Source organism: Rosa chinensis, chromosome 6, assembly GCF_002994745.2.
Source record: "Rosa chinensis cultivar Old Blush chromosome 6, RchiOBHm-V2, whole genome shotgun sequence".
Lineage (NCBI taxonomy): Eukaryota > Viridiplantae > Streptophyta > Magnoliopsida > Rosales > Rosaceae > Rosa > Rosa chinensis.
Genome location: NC_037093.1, coordinates 66,644,150 through 66,663,080, shown reverse-complemented (window position 1 = coordinate 66,663,080; position 18,931 = coordinate 66,644,150). Strand labels below are relative to the sequence as shown.

The 18,931-nt window shown below is 38.9% G+C and overlaps 3 protein-coding genes across 3 annotated transcripts; all 3 read right to left on the bottom strand.

Moving 5' to 3' along the window:
- Nucleotides 1–1,631: 1,631 nt before the first annotated feature.
- LOC121050063 lies at nucleotides 1,632–5,561 on the bottom strand. The gene is made up of 6 exons (XM_040508639.1): nucleotides 5,557–5,561; nucleotides 3,971–4,087; nucleotides 3,810–3,884; nucleotides 3,189–3,318; nucleotides 2,940–3,097; nucleotides 1,632–1,986 (listed from the first exon to the last, which is right to left on the bottom strand). Exons 1-6 carry the CDS (start codon nucleotides 5,559–5,561, stop codon nucleotides 1,632–1,634), a joined length of 840 nt encoding a protein of 279 aa, XP_040364573.1.
- Nucleotides 5,562–5,715: 154 nt separating this feature from the next.
- Nucleotides 5,716–6,894, bottom strand: LOC112174844. Its single transcript, XM_040507898.1, has 6 exons — nucleotides 6,731–6,894; nucleotides 6,531–6,633; nucleotides 6,330–6,454; nucleotides 6,170–6,251; nucleotides 5,930–6,044; nucleotides 5,716–5,840 (listed from the first exon to the last, which is right to left on the bottom strand). The coding sequence occupies exons 1-5, from the start codon at nucleotides 6,822–6,824 to the stop codon at nucleotides 5,960–5,962; spliced, it is 489 nt and encodes a 162-aa protein (XP_040363832.1). The 5' UTR covers nucleotides 6,825–6,894; the 3' UTR covers nucleotides 5,716–5,840; nucleotides 5,930–5,959.
- A 9,327-nt stretch (nucleotides 6,895–16,221) lies between these two features.
- On the bottom strand, nucleotides 16,222–18,414 carry LOC112171803 (putative receptor protein kinase ZmPK1). The gene has a single exon (XM_024308925.1). It carries the CDS (start codon nucleotides 18,397–18,399, stop codon nucleotides 16,222–16,224), a length of 2,178 nt encoding a protein of 725 aa, XP_024164693.1. The 5' UTR covers nucleotides 18,400–18,414.
- Between the last annotated feature and the right edge of the window lie 517 nt (nucleotides 18,415–18,931).

The window sequence follows — 18,931 nt, the reverse complement described above, 5'->3', positions numbered from 1 at the left end:
TGGGTGCCCAAATCAATTTCTTTTTTTTTTTTTGGTAAACTGAGGACAGAAGCCCAGAAGGAAAGAAAAAAAAAAGTTTTATTATCTCGTAATACAGGGCTGGGGGGCAATAGATGTCTGTTAAAGGTCTATTGGAGGTAATAAATGTTTTGAATTGATGTAATCTCTTCTTTTTTTTTCCTTAATCAAAGTCTTATTTGTCTAATTTTAAGGAGATTAGTTCTCATTCCGGCGATCGAAAGGTCTATTGGGGGGCAATACAGGTCGATTTGGGGTAATATACCTCTCCGGTCCGATATAAGATCTCCGACAACCTCTTTGGGAACTTCCGCTGAGGTTTCATAAACCTCTATTGCCAACCTCTATTGTTCTTCAATAGACCTCTATTACCCCCCAATAAAGGTCTATTTGGGGGCAATAAACTTTTCCGGCGACCTATAAGATCTCCGACGATCTCTTTAGGGACATTCGGCGAGGTTTTCAGAGAAGTCCAGTGGGGGGCGGCCGGTGACCAGTGACCGGACTTAGGCGAAGTCTCCTATGGCCTCTCTCTCTTCCATTTTCTCTCTCTAAAAAGGTGGGTGTAAAATAGTCTTAAAAAAAAAAAACTTAATTGGGTATCAAGGAAGACCTTATTAGAGTCTTTATGGGTAAGGGGGAATTAAAAAAACTTAATGGGGTAAGTGAGAAAAAAATCCCTAGAATTAGGGTAAATGGACAAAAACCCTATCATTTAAGGCCCGTGTGCCGTAAAAAACTAAATACACATCACTTTTACGGTGTGCAATAAAAGTGCTCTATAAGTATATTGTAATATTTACAACATGCATTAAATGTGTGCCCTAAAAAAACTAAATACACATTACTTTTACACCGTGCAATAGAAGTACGCTATAAATGTGTTGTAATATTTATGGCGTGGATTAAATGTGTGTCATAAAAGATTAAATACATATCACTTTTACGGCATGCATCAAAGGTGTGCTGTAATTGATATAACTTTTACAGCATGCGTCAAATGTGCGCTGTAAAAGCATATCTTTTACAGCATGCATCCATGTGCGCCGTAAATTGCGCGTAGTAAAAAACAGCTTTTCTTGTAGTACCCTACTAGCATACGTGCCCGTGCGTTGCTGCGGGTTTTGGAACGGACTGTGCAAGTTTTGAAAGACAGAAAATTTAGTTCATATATATAATACAACTGTTGTTAAAACAGTAGTAACATTACCATGAATATAGATGTTCCATATCAGGAGCTAACATTACCATTAATATAGATGTTCTGGTAATGTTGAAATATATATTACAAATGCTGTTAAAACAGCTTCTCCAAAATACAGTGACTACTTATAGGCTAATGTAGTGACTATATCAAAAGTAACATCAGTTACTGAGAGCTTGTTAGCTTAGCGATGATTAGCTGTGGAGGTTGTCCAAAAAGTTGCTACCTCCATTTCTATTTACACAAAGAGTGACATGATATTTCAGTCCATTTTTTCCTTGTTCAGAGTGTTTGTGGATGATGTTGCTGATTCAGTGCTTCCTTCCCTGTTATTGTGAAAGTAAGAAGTTATAGAAAAGAAGTCAGAGAATTGATAGGTAAACAAATGAAATTGACATGCATGTAGTTGTTAAGTGCGGGCCTTTTTGTCTGGAGTGGTAGCAAATAGTTGTCTTCTTCCTTTATCGACAGATCTTTTTTTGTCATACATTGGATGAGCTGGTGTGCTGGCACTTGGTTGATTCTTTGTGCTTGGAAAGATACCTTTCACTATGAAGCCATTTGCCTCATTGATTTGGATTTGGAAAATGTGAATTTGCCCTTTTGTTTGCAATATTTCCTGGGGTAATGTTTCCTGTGGAGCATAAGGGTACCTGTCTATGAGGTCTCTGCAAGTTATTCCAAACAATTGTTCAGCTGGTTTTCCTCTAAGCTTGATTGTGGCTTCACTGTTTGGATCTTCAATGGTGGCATGGACTCTATAACTGTAAAAGTATGCATCATTATTAGTAAGTAATAAATTTGGTTGCTAATTTTGTGAGCTGTTTTATGTTGAAAAGTTAGAAGAGAAGGTATAGAGAGAGTAAATTGAAATATGAGGTTATTAATATGAGAGTAGAAAGTAAGTTTCTCTGTCTGCATTGTGTTTCTCTATTGAATAACAGAGGCATTCGTTACAGATATGAACTTTTAATAGACTGCACAGCAATAAATTTAGAACAATGACATATGACATATGCCTACTTTCTTCCTTGTGACCTTTGATGATGAAAGATACGTACACAGTTCTTTCATACCTTTAAGACACACTTCTTGGACTTTAGCAATCTTAATACTATTAATTTGGTTCAAAGGAAATCCAATTGAATTATAGAATGTTGACGTGAAGTATAAATGTCAAATTTTTGTTCAAATATTAAGCGACATAAGGCTACACAAAATCATAAAGAATCAGATATAACCAAGTTTAAACTCCAGCCTTGCATTGTGTAGAAACCTTGCTTTCATTCAAAGCTGGACCTGACTGATTTAAACACTCTCCAAAACTTAAATTTATATATGGAAAAGGTACAAACTTGCCACTAGAAAAGACAAAATTGGAAAAGAATCACCCAATAAAAGAAACCCAATACCAATTGGGTTTCTTTCAGTAATCACCCAATTGTAATAAAAAGAACATAACTTTTGAGTTTAGACGTGTTTTTTCCTTGAATTGTAATCACCTTTCAGTAAGACTTTTTTGTGTTTGTAAACACAATGATCAGTATATTTGATTCACAGTATTCAAACAACATTATTAAAACTTCAAAAGTGGCAAACCAATCAAACCCAACTCACTTGTGTGATTTGAGTGTTCCCAGAATCAATTCTAACATCAGCAGTATACATTTTCACGAATCGTTAACAGAAAAGTGGATATTAGAAATTTGGATTTTACCATGGAAGAGGTATTTGCACGCTGTGGTCTAGACAGACTTGCAGGTCACTATTTTTCTTCACCGTCAATTGTTTGTAGCATTGTGGGCATCCCTCGTACCACCAGCCATCATGTGTTGAAAATCTGGAAATGAAAGCTTTGCAGTACACCAACTGGTTCTGTATTAGAACATAAATATGTTAGAAATTTGAGGTCATTTTGTGAGTTGTTTGGATTAACAAGTATATAGACATAGCTTCAATTTTTTACCTTGTATTCTTTGGGGTTAAGCTTGTTCAATTTACGCACAGTGGTTTTATCCACTTTTTTGACTTCTGCTGCTGTTAATTGTTTGTATGGAGTGGGCAGTTTTTTGATATTATCTGTTGCCTTGGAGAACCTTGAATTTTGCAGAAATGTTGGTAGGAAACATGCAGTGAGGAGGAAGATGTGGTGTATAAAAAAAAGGACTAAATTCTGCTTACTACCCTGTACTTTCAAGGGTTCATCAGTTCAGTCCTTGCACTTCTAATTTAATCAGAAAAGTCCTTGCACTCTCTAATTTCATCAAATCAATCCAATCCGTCACCACTCTGTCAATTTTCGAGAAAAATTTCCAAACTACCCATCTGCATTCACAACACTAACACGTCGGTGGGCTGCCGAGCGATGGGTAGTTTGGGAATTTTTCCTATGAAAAGGTCTCACGTCAGCATTTTAACAGCGAAAATTGACCGAATAGTGATGGATTTGATCGATTTCATGAAATTGGAGAGTGCAAGGACTTTTCTGATTAAATTAGAAGTGCAGGGACTGAATTGATGAACCCTTGAAAGTATAAGGTAGTAAGCAGAATTTAATCCTAAAAAAAATGTTAAATATTCAACTTACTCGATTTTGTAGGGTTCTGCCTGTGGGATTTCTGGATTTATGAAAATGCAAGTATGATTGGTGTTTGATGGTTTTCTGTGAATAGAAGAATACAATTAAGTAGGACTATAAATTTCAATAATGCAGTGTAATTAATTCTTATGCATGTATTACCTTTGTACTTCTTAACTTTCAAACTGGTCATCACCATAAGCACGGGTGGAGGTAGATTTTCAATAGTCTCTATGTCAACCTTTCTAGCACTGTCTCCCCATAATGTCACCTTGATCTCTTCTCTCCTGGATTTGAGTTATGCAAAACCAACATGATACATTTGTCAGGAAGATGTTATAGTTGAGTTCGAGAGGTTTGGAAATTTTTATATAGTGGTGGTGCAAAGCAAAGTAGATTGTACCTTAAGTTTTGGAGGGTAATTTCACATTTTGATTCTAATCCATTTTTGGTATTAACTTCTTCAATTGGCACGATTGATTTCACACAGCCAAAGAGATCTTATTTTTGATAAAATAAAAACACAGGAGCCAAAAAAAAAAACTACTTTAGCATTGAACTCAACAGTATTATTGAATCATGAGGACTACTTTAGTATTGAATTCAACAGTATTATTGAATTATGAGGACTACTTTATTATTGAATTCAACAGTATTGAATTCACAAATATTAGGTACACTATATAAATGTGTTGCGTATACACATCAAACATTGTTTTACATGATCCAAAATCTGGTACTATAGCTAATTACTATACACAAATTTGAATCATGAGGTCTTCTAGAATATCATTGTTTTTAAAATGTGAAGCTGGGGCAGTTAATTCAACATGTAACAACTGAGAAACACGATCTCCACAATCATCTAAATGCAACTCTTGATAATGTAGAAGTCTAAAGTAGTCCTTCTGCACCGCAGTCAGCAAACCTGTACAGTGCATTGGAAAACTATATGCAGAAGATCAATTTTCTTTTTGAACATAATACCCAGCTAATTATCTTCATTATCTGTACACGACATGAAGGAGATAATGTCTGAATAAAATTCAGTAACTGCAGATCTTGCTAACTTGTGAGGAACTGAGGAACCTTAATAATCTTTCAATGACAAAGCATAAATATTATACTAATTGAAATCACAAAATGATGGCTGAAACCACAAATTCAAATGAGTGTATTGCAAAACCTTGACAATCATGATTATAGTTCAAGAACCTACTACATAAAGTAAAAAAGTTCAAGCTTAGAAGATAAACACCGAAAACATCACTAAGCAGTAAAACTTTCATGATATTCTTTTCAATATTGTACAAAGAACAAATATCTTTTATTGCTCAGCTATACTTTTTTTACCAACACAATATAGAGATATTTTCTTTGTGTTCTGATTCTTTAGCTTGTTTCAATGAATACTATATTTTAGTTTAAGGATGTAATCAATGTGCTAATAATGTCAGAAAACCAAAATTACATGATTTGGTCAGCCATCAGAAGAAGACTATGCCTTTATACATGCTATGATCTCCACCAACCGGAGCTTATGGATGAGTAATACTGGCCTATTAAGTTGGAAATGAGAATCTGTTCCTATTTTAAACTATATATTCTATTTCTGTAATTCATATATATTATGCCAGTTCCAACTACTGCAAGAAAATACACAGCCAGCAAAGGTAATATTTGAAATGGAAAAAGTCATACCTTGTAATTCATCTCAGATGATTAGTAGGCAGTTCCAACTTTCGAACCTTGTTACCTCATGATTCAATAATACTGTTGAATTCAATACTAATATTTGTGAATTCAGTACTATTGAATTCAATACTAATTACTTTGAATTAGTTAACTGTGAATTCAAGTGTTTTGTATGCTTTATTATTTACCATAGCATAGCTACTTACACATCATGTTTAGGACAAATTAATTCACCACTGTCCTCTCTTTGCTTCAGTTCTTTAAAACACTTTGAACAGCCTCTATACCACCAACCATTATGGACTGGAAACCGAGGATCGAAGCAGTGCAATACACTGTTTTATTCTGTAATGAAAAGTGCAAACACTTGAGTAAGATATTTTTACTCAAATATGTAATTAGAGGAACGTAGAAATGAAAATTATTTGTCATACCATGTATATATCTGGATCCATGTGTTTAATTCAAAGACCGACTTTGTTGTTTTGTCTTTCATCTCTTCTGCTGTTGGCCGTTTGAAAGGTACAGGAAGTACTTTCACTTTGTCGCCTTCTTTCGAGAACCTGGAATTTGTTTACACTGTGGGATTAATATTTTGAAATGGCAATGCTGGAATTTTGACTTTAGATGAATGATTTGACTGATACAGCAATGTTGTAATAAAAATGACTCACTCAGCTTTGTATTCATTTGCTATTGGAATATCTGGATTGATGATGATGCATGTATGGCCTGTTGTTGCTGCTGTTACCCGTTCTGTAAGTTATAAAAATAATTATATGTAGTTGTCAGCTGTAAAAATAATCAGTATCATTGTTTTTAATTAATGTTTACCTTGGAATTTGGTCAACCTTAAACCCGTGAATACAGCGAGCATTGGTGGGGATAACTGTTTAACTCTTTCCATATCAAACTCTCTAGCTATGTCACCCCAGAAGGTAATTTTGATATCCTCCCTCCTGCATTTTTCAAAAGGTGGTTCTCAATTTCTTGTCAAAGCATTGAATATATGTAATGGATCAAGTAATAACGTACCTCAAATTTTCTACAAAGATTTCACATTTTGATTCCAATTTTCCAGTGTCTTTGACAGTAACTTGATGTTCTGGTATTAGTGATTTGATACAACCGTAAACATCTTGCATAAAAAATAAAAATAAAAATTGTTAGCATGATTTGACTTTTAATAGAATGTATAAATTTAGAAGTTGTTTATTTAGAACTGATAAGCATACCCTTAAGTACTGTCTGAGTCCTCATCTGGTCCTCCAAGTTGTCAAAATGAAGGAAGTTAAATGAATGTTCTGGGATTGGAGGGAATGCATCCATTACAGGCTCAAACTTTGTTGACCCATTGAAACACACTTCTACCACGTGACCAGCAACTTTATATTTTGATACAGGTTTTGGGTTATAGAAATTGGTAATGTCATACACCTGTCCTTCTTCCATTTTGTTGGACATGAAAGGATAAGTGGATTCCTCAATTAAACCGTGAATAGCATGTGCCTGCACAGACTTAGAAATGAAGAAAGTTATGTTAAGAGTTTTGAAACAATTATGGTAATTGTAAAAAGAAAATTGTAAAAACCTTGCCTCTTCGTCAACTAACAGATAATGGAGGCCATCGTATATGTCACTGTTATACTTTTTCGGTCTCCACAGTCTGGATGCCCAAACTCTGATTTTGAAAGTAATCTGATACAGTCTTATGTGACGAAGCAATGTATGCTCTATGTTTTGTTCAAGCTGAAAATGAGAGGGAAACTATATTAGAAGAGAAGGTATAAGTCGTGAAGGCACTTTGTTTCAATATTGTTGACATTGTTCATAGATTGATATTTTTGAAAGGAACTTACTTCCATGATTCATCTGTCTACAGTGGACCTGCATAAGTGCATAAATAAGGATCCCGTTGAAATAAAATAATTGTAAGTGGATTCGAATGAGTTTGCATTTAAGGTTCAAGTACAAAAAAAGAGTCTTGCTGTCATCGAAAAAAAAAAAAAAAAAGTCTTGCTAATTTGAAGGCACAGAACATAAAACAGTTCGAAGTGTATCCAAATGTCAATAAGAGTGTATAATATGTCCATGTACGTAGTTCAGAGGTAAAGTTGAATTCAGGAATTAGAGGTAAAGTCTACATTAGGACTGACAGTTGATTCAAGTTGAAAAAAAAAAGAAAAAGGAAAATTTAGTTCTATGCAATTAATTGTATGCAAAGAATCCTGATATGTATAACTTTTAGCTTTTCAGTTCCATTTTACTGCTTGAAAAAAGAAAGTGAAAAAACCAAAGGCAAAAGTAGTACTATAACATCAGAAAAGAAGAGATCTGTTTAAGTATAATGTATTTGAGAGAGATTGATGAGAGAGATGTATTCTTATTATTGAGAATAGGAGCCCTATATATAGGGATTACAAAGTGCTAGTTCTAATGTTACAAGGAATACCAATCCGTGTAGGATTGGGAAATCTAGAACCTTCTCTCCTATTGCTACTCCTAGTTTGATAAGGCACACTAAATCGATATTCCTTCAACACTCCCCCTTGTGCCGCTTCAAACTTGGTGGTGACGCTTCATCCGTTGCCTCGTTAAAAACCTTGCCAGGTAACAAAAACCCTGTGGGATAAAAATAACCCTGGTCGAAGGACAAAAAGAGCACAACACGTCCTTCACTCTTCGAGATCGAACATGTAGACATCATAACTCCCCCTGATGTCGATATCTCCCCCTGATTGCTATAATCGTGGGAGTTCGGATAACTTTCTCAATCCGATGCTCTTCACATGTTTCTCGAAGGTGGATTTAGGTAACGACTTAGTGAATAAGTCCGCTACATTATCCTCTGATCGGATTTGATTCACTTCAATCTTTAGGAGTGATTGTTGTTGCTGATTATAAAAGAACTTAGGCGATATATGCTTGGTGTTGTCGCCCTTGATGAAACCTAACTTCATTTGTTCAATACAAGCTGCATTATCCTCATAAATGCATGTAGGTTCATTTGTGGTAGACTTCAAACCACAACTTCCTTGAATGTGTCGAATTACGGACCTTAGCCATACACATTCACGTACAGCTTCATGTAGAGCAATAATCTCTGCATGATTTGAGGAAGTAGCAACAAGGGTCTGTTTTGTAGACCTCTAAGATATCGCAGTGCTTCCCATGGTAAAGACATAACCAGTTTGGGAGCGACCTTTGTGAGGGTCAGAGAGGTACCCTGCATCAGCAAAACCCATCAAGACATCATTGTCGTTTTGATGGAGGGAGATAGGAGAATGCCGGCCACCATGAGCGGTGGCGGCGCCGGCGGCGGCAACATGGTCGGCGGCCATTCCATGGACGGGGGCGTTTTGCCTCTTGGGGTCCAATCCCAATTTTCCGTCATTCCTTTTCTCTCTGTAGGGATAGAATAGGCCCATATCAATCGTACCTCTTAGGTATCGAAAGATTGTCTTTATACCAATCCAATGGCGGCGTGTTGGCGCAGAGCTATGTCGAGCTAACAAGTTCACTGCGAATGAGATATCCGGTCTTGTGCATTGAGCTAAGTACAATAATGCGCCTATTGCACTCAAATATTGCACCTCGGCCTCTAATGGTTCTTCGTCCTCATCCCTTGGACGAAACGGATCTTTTCCGGGCTCAAGACTACGGCCGATCATGGGAGTACTCGTAGGCTTTGCTTTATCTTCATTAAAGCGCCTTAGGATTTTCTGAGTATATGCAGACTGATGGATCAAGATTCCATCACTACGGTGCTCGAGTTCTAAACCGAGACAAAACCGTGTTTTCCCAAGATCTTTCATCTCAAATTCGGATTTCAAGTATTTAGCAGTTACCTTCAACTCATCTAGAGTTCCAATTAGGTTCATGTCATCGACATAAACTGCTACGATTGCAAATCCGGAACTTGTTCTTTTAATGAACACGCATGGGCATATTTCATTGTTAATATATCCCTTCCCAATCAAGTAGTCACTTAGACGGTTATACCACATCCGTCCGGATTGTTTTAATCCATATAGTGAGCGTTTTAATCTTATTGAAAACGCGCTCCGTGGTTTAGAGCCACTTGATTTGGGTAATTGAAGTCCATCTGGAACCTTCATATATATCTCTGAATCTAGATCCCCATAGAGATATGCTGTAACCACATCCATAAGCTGCATGTCAAGTTTTTCGGAAACTACCAAACTGACAAGGTAGCGGAACGTTATAACGTCCATTACGGGAGAATATGTCTCCTCGTAGTCAATTCCAGGGCGTTGTGAGAAACCTTGCGCCACAAGGCGGGCTTTGTATCTAACAACCTCGTTTTTCTCATTACGCTTTCTAACAAAGACCCATTTATGGCCAACAGGCTTTACACTTGGGGGTGTCTGCGTTACAGGCCCAAATACCTGTCTCTTTGTTAGTGAATCCAATTCAACCTGGATTGCATCTTTCCATTTAGGCCAATCCGCTCTTTGTTGACATTCTTCAACAGAGCGAGGTTCGATATCATCATATTCTATAATTCCTTTTGCAATATGATATGCAAATGCATCATCAATCGCCATAGAATTTCTATCCATCATCTCATGTACACTAGTGTAATTTATGGAGATCTCTCTATTCTCTGGAGTTGGTTCTGACATTGGAGCGTCCCCCAATGATGTCTCTTGGACATAACCATAATCCGGAATATTCTCATGAGATGGATTATTTACATCGATGATTAATGGATTATTTGTGCCGAACTCGCTTTCTTTCTTGGGCGAGAATCCATCGAACCTATGGGCCTCCCGCGCTTCTTGGCGGGAGCCGTGGGCCTAGCCACAACGTCACCATCATTGAGAGATGGGACGTTGGCGCCATGCTCATGCATTCTTGAGTTGGCGTCATGTCCTCTACTTTTAGGGACATCAATCCTTGCAGGCACGTTTGCAGCAGGTATGTGTGATCTCGTCACTTTAGCGATATCAGAAAACGCATCAGGCATCGAATCTGCTACGTTCTGAAGATCGAGAATTCTCCGCACTTCAATTTCTGACTGTGCGGTTCGGGGATCAAGATGAGACAGAGTGGGGACAGACCACGACAATTCCTGTCGTTCCTGTTGAACATTGATGTTCTTATCTCCCCCTAACGACGGGAAGACTGTCTCATCGAAGTGACAATCCGCAAATCTAGCGGTAAAGAGATCGCCTGTCAAGGGTTCTATGTAGCGGATAATTGTTGGAGAATCATATCCAACATAAAGGCCTAATCGTCTTTGAGGACCCATTTTGGTGCGCTGTGGCGGCGCAATAGGCACATAGACTGCACACCCAAATATGCGTAAGTGTGAGACATCAGGCTCATACCCAGTAACCATCTGGGACGCAGAGAAGGGTTGAGTGGCAGTGGGCCTCAGACGAATAAGCACAGCTGCATGCAATATTGCATAGCCCCAAGCAGAAATAGGGAGATTGGTGCGCATCACCAATGCTCGAGCAACCATTTGTAGTCGTTTAATGGTGGCTTCTGCGAGACCATTTTGGGTATGAACATGAGGAACAGGATGTTCAACATCAATCCCAATGGACATGCAATAATCATCAAAAGTCTTTGATGTAAACTCCCCAGCATTGTCTAATCTTATAGACTTAATGGGATGATCAGGGTGGTGAGCCCGTAACTTAATTATTTGTGCTAGGAGTTTAGCAAATGCAGCGTTCCTTGTGGACAATAGCATGACATGTGACCAGCGTGTCGATGCATCAACCAACACCATAAAATATCTAAATGGTCCGCATGGTGGTTGAATAGGTCCACAAATATCACCTTGGATTCTTTGCAAGAATGGTATATTTTCTTTGGTGTCCTTTGCATAGGATGGTCTCGATCCTAACTTTGCTAAAGAGCAGGCTTTGCAGAACGAATGATGGGCTTTGGAAACAACCAATGAGGATTTTGGTTGAGCCATGAAGTCACAATGGACTTTAGAAGTCGAAATTTGAGTCAGAGGAGCAGAGGTGGCGTCAAAGCCACCCTTGAGCCGCAGGGGGATGGCGGCGCCGGCTAGTGGTGGCCGGACTTGAAGGGGGAAGGCACCGTGAGGCGCAGGTGCTCCTCCTTGATCCAAATTTCAAGTTTTACTTCCTTTCGTTCTGAAAAAGGGATGTCCGGGTGAAGTCTTTAATATACGGATCATCATGTCACGACCTGGGTGTCCCAAACGGTCGTGCCAAAGCCTATACGTGTCGGAATCCCATAAATCATCTCTCATGACATGGTTGGATTCAATGACTCGAATAGTGGTTGCATACAACCCACTAGAGCGACACATAAGTTTCTCTAATACTCGTTTATGTCCGTAGTCATTAGAGGTGATGCAAAGGAACTCTTGTCCATTCTCACAATGTGTTTCCACATGAAAACCATTGGCTCTTATATCTTTGAAATAATAAAGTTCGAAAAACATGTCTACGACATGAGATAAAATAAATCGATACTTTATTAATAATATCCAATGATGACACCAAAGTTTCGTGACCATAATCTAATCCAATATAAAAATCAAATCGTAGACAAATCGTAGTCACTCTATCCGTTCGGCAATTTCAATTTAGTTGTGACCAGGTAAGGTAAGGCGAGATTTTGGTGGAGCGTTGCTCACTTTTAAAACCGTTCTCTCAGATCAAACCTTGCCTAGACATCACAAGTACTCTTGAGTACGCTTAGAGGGAAAGAGTTAATACAATAAGTCATTTTATTGATATAAGGCATAATTGCCATGACATAATTCTTGGAAAAATAAAAGACTATAAATAAAAATCTGCGGTATTTTGTCTTCATCGCCAGATTTAAAGTCTTTGTGAACTCGAAGTCTTGATCACCATGATGCGACTACCTTCGTAGGTACATTGCAAATTCAGGTCCATTGATCAGACGTTCCATATCAGAAATAGACACCATAAAGAGGATTCTCCCTTGATTGAGGCGCATTGGCGCAATATGCATAGTCCCTAGGACTGGTGGCGTTGGAAAGTGGTGCCCATGGCCAACGTTGGCTCCATGGTTTCCAACCCTATTTCCCTCAAAATCACGCCTCCTACGGTCGTGGGATTGTCGCCTTGAGCGATTACCTTCTTGAGCATTTCGATCGTATGGATCATGACGTCGATGGCGACTTTCTCTAGCCATAGGACGATGCTCTTGATAGCTATCTTGAAGCCTATCAAATCTTCTTTTCACAAGTTCATTGCCATGTCTTTCAGTAGTGACCATAGCTTCAATAAGCTGTTGAAAACTTGTGATTCGCCTTGCATTTACATGAGTCCGGAATAAGTCAGAGGACCTCATAGCATAGACGGGGAAGGTATTGAGGGTTTTCTCAATCAATTGGTCTTCTGTGATTGTTTTTCCACAGAGACGCATCATTGCTTTGATGCTGAGAGCTTCCGAATAAAATTGCATGACAGTGTCAAATTCATAGAAGCGAAGATCGTTCCATTCTGCTTCTGTATTCGGAAGAATGGAGTCACGAACATTGCCATATCGTTCGCGAAGCGCATGCCAAAGCTTTATGGCGCTATCCTCATTTATGAACTCAAACTGGAGGTCACTATCCATGTGACGTTTCATAAAGGCAAGTGCCTTGGAATTATCTTTCTCAGTTTGAGGGTCTGGAGCTGTTTCTATAAGACAAAGCTCTTGGATTGTATGCAATAAATCACGGGCAATGAGGTGGATCTCGACATCAGTGACCCAAATTAAGTACCTTTTGCCTGCATAATCCAATGGAACAAAATCAAGTTTGTTTGTGTTTGACATCCTGAAAGATGAAACAAAAACAAGTTAGTTTCGGAGTCAATGCTTCCACGAAAACTAAATAAGATTTCCGAGCTATGCTACCAAGAAATCGATTTCCAAGAATAATTGGATTAGACCGAAACAATGATGTTTAAATGGTCAAAATCTATGCTCACGAACGCTCTTAGTCCGTAGCTTACGAACGCTCTTAGTTCGTTAAATCGATGCTTACGGACGCTCTTAGTCCGAAGTCTTACGAACGCTCTTAGTTCGTTAATTGCGTGAATCCCCACGATTCCGCTTTTCTCAAAAATCGAACCCACGTTATAAGAAAGGTGGGATGTAGAAGAAGGGAGGTTTTCAAGTCCCCGAGAAAAGAAGAAGAAATATAAATTCTGAAATTATAGGAACTTCAAAACTTACTCTTTTGAATACTTACTTGTATTTGGATCACGCGCGTGTCGATGCAGGCGTGATGGAGCGAAGCAATCCGAGTAGATTCTGTTCTGAACAGCTTGTACCTCGATTGGTGTACAGATCTCAATATGACTCCGATAAGGCTGAAATTCGGAGGTTAGATGGAAGAGACAGAGACGAACAACTTTGATGAAGAAAGTTTTTCGATCTGAGCTTCCGAACTAGACGTTTCGAGGCTTGCAAGAAGACGGATGTGCACAGGAACGGGAAAAAGATGCAGTGGGTGTGCGTTGGCTTGTTTGCGCAGCAGGGATGCTTCGGTGGCAGCAGGCTGGAACGCAGGGCTGCAGGGAGGGGGCAGCAGGGGCTGCTGTGCAAGGTTGCAAGCGCACGGGCGCTCGGGCTGCAGCGAAGGCTCGGCTAGCTCGGGCTAGGGGCTGATTTGTGAATGAGTTTTGGTTTTCTGTTTTGTGGTTAGAGTCGTGCTGATAACGTGTTTGAGTATAATGTATTTGAGAGAGATTGATGAGAGAGATGTATTCTTATTATTGAGAATAGGAGCCCTATATATAGGGATTACAAAGTGCTAGTTCTAATGTTACAAGGAATACCAATACGGGTAGGATTGGGAAATCTAGAACCTTCTCTCCTATTGCTACTCCTAGTTTGATAAGGCACACTAAATCGATATTCCTTCAACAAGATCAACCAAAAAGAGCAGTCCTAGCCCTTTTCCTTGAATTCATGACTATTTGGGAAGGAAAACACTTTACCTTTCCGATAAAAACTTCATTAGCACGTGGTCCATAAACATCAGATGTATCGAAGAATGTTATTCCTTTGTCATATGCACACTTGATCATTGATATGCCAAAATTTTCAGGCAACGGCACATTATAGTCCCATACACCCAAATCCCTACTTGGAAACCTGCATAGACAAATGGAAAAACAATTTACTACAATTCAACTGAGAAACAAAACCAGCATTGATCAACTCTATTGGTATCCAGCATCTAGAAACAGAAAGCAATAGCAACAGAGAGCAAAATCAAAGCCAAACCTTGATCAGGTAGAAACATGTAGATCTAAAAAATTGCATCAGAAATCATTAATCATCTAGATGACAAATCAGAAACACCTACATTAACTTCCCTAATCTGATTCTCTTGAATCTTAAAGATCTACCAAGGCTTGTGGCAATCAGCCAAAGAAAAAAAAAAAGAATTATAATTGAAGAACATGCAACAATCAAAGCATAAACCCATCACCTGATTGATCTAACACCTTTATCTTCTAAACCCAGGTACGATTGATTTACTTGTAGCAGATCACCAATTGAAGACACGATTATCCTGAAGTCAAACACAATGCAAAATTACTATAGCAAAAGAGAAACCCAACCACCAATGAAGACAAACCCATGCACAAATCACAATCAGAACACAAAACCCCTCACCGATTGGTCTAGCACGATTATTCAAAACCCAGTGACACCGAAACCTGATCAAGCCCCTTCTAAATCGAATAGAAATAGACAGAACAACAACATGTACAACCCATCACCCAACAACTACATACCTCCAGATGCGCAGAGCCGAGCTAAGAACGAAGAGAGAGAGAGAGGAAACAGATCGCGTCTATCACCCTCAACACCTTTTATACCTAGGTCAAACAGAATACCGTAATTAAGCAAAGAATGGAGGGCAAAACGGTCATTTCACAGTACCGGCTCGGCTCGAGCCGAGCACTGTTACTAAGCCGATGAACAGTTAACTGAGAATTAGTATATAGTAAATTATGCATTAATTCTTTGTTTTCAATCGACTAGTAGGGAGGGCTTCTATAAGCTCTCTGAAATGTTTCTAGTTTTCTTTCTTGTACTATAATTCCGTGATTGGTAGGTAAAGGTTAGTTGTAGGATTTCTTTTCCTTAGGAGGCAAGGTTGTCCTTGTTCGTTTACGCTTGTTTAATTGTGAGTGTCTCTTCGATCTGAATGATCTGCATTTGCTTAGATAAGTTTTTTTTTTAATTTTATTGCCAAAATTCATGTGTAAGTGTGTATACTCTAACTTTTGTTTATTGATTCTAATAATATCAGTTTCTATTCAAAATAATCGACAACCATCACGAAAATATCTTCATTTCTTTTTATAAAAAAAAATCAAAAAATGTTGTAAAACAAAAGTAAAAGAATTTACAGAGAGAGAGACAGAGAGTTTGGACTCAGAGAATGAAGTGTGTTTTTATTTATCTCACCATGAGGTTTATATAGGATTATCTCATGTATACAAAAGGTAACTATTTAACGGTTACTCCAAAAACTCATATGATTACAAATCAATCAATTGCTAATTATATTCAATCAATCACTAATTAATCCTAATTGATGTATATCATGCAACACTAATAACTATTACATGAATAGCCACATTAATATTTACAACAACAAAAAACTTTATTTTTGTATGATAGATTGTTAAATACATCATGACACAGCAAAGCCTCCAGTCACTATCTTGCGCTAATGCTCTTGGTCTTTGTCAAGCATCACAAGCATCTCAACGACTTGGCTCATAGTTGGTCTCACGTCTCTGTCTTCCTCTACGCAATGTAAAGCCACTCCCAAAAGAATCCCCATCTTTTTTACATCATATTTACCTTCAAACGAAGGGTCTATGACGTCTCCTATCCGAGCTTCAATTTCACTAGCAGAAGTTCCATTATGTAATTTCTCCCTCACCCACATGATCAGCCTTCTCTGCTCACCATCATTGGCATCCACATCCGGCTTAATCGGGTTCATTCCGGTCACCATCTCCAACACCACAACCCCATAGCTGTACACATCCACTTTGGATGTGATAGGTAAATTGTAAACCCACTCCGGAGCAATGTAACCTCTAGTTCCTCGTATCCTCGAAAAGCTCCAGTTCTTAAGGTCATCTCTGTTGAGGAGCTTGGATAGGCCAAAATCTGCAACCTTTGGTTGATAATTGGAGTCCAAGAGTATGTTTTGAGGCTTAACATCACAATGTAAAACCCACTCCAAACATTCTTCATGCAAATAAGCAAGACCCTTTGCAGTGCCTAGAGCAATCTCAAACCTCTTTTCCCAATCAAGGACATTGGAAGCTAACTTTTGTGCCAAGGAACCATGCTCCATGTACTCATAAACAAGAAGCCTGTGCTTTCCCTCCGAGCAATATCCCCACATCTCAATCAAATGCATATGGTTCAGCCTCCCAATAGTGTTGACTTCTGCTGAAAACTCACCTTCTCCTTGGTTGGTTTCATTAAGCCTCTTGATCGCTGCAACTCGATGATCAGCCAACATAGCTTTGTAAACAACACCTCCTGCTCCTCTTCCAATTTCTTCACTAAAACCCCTTGTTGCCTTCCTAAGCTCAGAGTAGCTAAACCTCTTGAATCCAGTTGCAGCAAGAAGGTAGCCGTGCTTATCCTCATTGGAATCTCTCCGATTTTGAGTTATTAAACCCAAAACCAAAAGTATACAAATGATCTCAAACCCTCCAACTCCACAGGCAAACCACAGCCAAAATTTCTCTAGACCAGTTACATGGCTCTTCTCATAGCTCCTATCTAGCTCAACTACCTTATCTATGCAACGCAACCTATACTCTTCTTGTGGCAATCCATAAGATGACATATGGATCTTTGGCACTCTCAAATATGTGTCTTTAGAAGAGCTTGGAGTCCTGTATCCATTGAGCAACACCATTTTCGGATAACAGCCATATATTCCACTGCTGGAGTTTGGAGAGTATTTATCGCGGAGAGAGTATTGGAAACCCTTGCAGTTACACAGCTGCAAACAGAGATCCTCACACTGCATAAATGTGTAGTTGGGGAAGAATCCGTAATCATACCCGTAAAAGTCGAGCCTCGAAAGCTTGAAGAAACTGGACTCACCTCTGCCGCAAGTGTAATTGAACTCAGGTTCACAACCATAATACCAATCAGTATAGTTTGCCATTTTGTAACCAGGAATGCAAGAACATTTTCTTCCAGTACTAGGCTCATAGTCACACACACTATTAGGACCACAAACCCCATGAATCATACAAGCATTTTCCATGATCTGCCCTGTCACAACCCATCTGTCTCCGGGTTTGGTCCGGCTGTGCAACCGAACATTTCCATCACAATCAACAGTCAGTCTTCTTTGCGAAGCTACACCACAATCAGAAGCGATCAAAGTATATTTGTCTGATGAAGTAAACTTGCCTAAGGAATCCATCACGGCAACTCTACTGTTGTTGTCTTTGGACCTTCCTGCTTCTTGGCCTGTGAGCCACGGCTCAAACCAATACAAACTTGAAATCTCAAGACCGTCGAAGAGTAGCCGGAGAAGGTTGTCATTGTCAAAGAAGAGCTTGTAGAAGCCAGATGAGTGGTTGCTCGGGCTTCTCATGGAGACAAGGATTGTGCTTCTGGTGAGTGGTTGGTCTGGAAGAAGAGTATCAGTAGGGTAATCAAAGCTCTGCCATAGAATGACATGCTCCGAGTTGAGCAAAACAAGATTGCCGGAATTGTGGAGGCTTAAGTTCGCCGGAGAGACTGAAGTGGTGGCTGTGGACCAAACAATGGATTGACCAGCGTCGGTTAAGATGAGATCACCAGTTTTAAGGAGGGAGAGCTTTGAGTGTTTTCCATTGACTGGTTGGCCACGGTTGGCCATCCAGACTATGGTTCTGTTTTTGTAGTGGTCAAATGGCTCACTGAACCAAATAGCAAAGCAAAATGAATTGTTGCCGACTTGGTGAAACCCGGCGGTGAAAACTCCATCCGGTGAAGTTAACACATCGTCTGGTTTCTCTACAGATAGGGATGAGCCTTTATTCGCAGTGTCGGACGTTGAAGATGAGATTCGGAAATAAATTGCAAGAAAAAGAAGAAGAATGTGAAACAGAGCAGCCATGATCCAAGAGTATTCGTACCAGCAACAGCCACTTCTAAATATAGACCATATCATAATGTGGTCAATGGTCATGACCTCTTGATATCACCTTGTGATTTTTTGGAGAATTTGACCACTTTCCATTCCTAATATACAATTCAATTACCGCACTAAATACGTCTGAAGTATTTTATAGAATCCGTCAAATTTGGTGAAGTATTTTATAGAATCCTTCAAGAGGGATGAGCCTTTATTCAGAGTGTCGGACGTTGAAGATGAGATTTGGAAATTAATTGCAAGAAAAAGAAGAAGA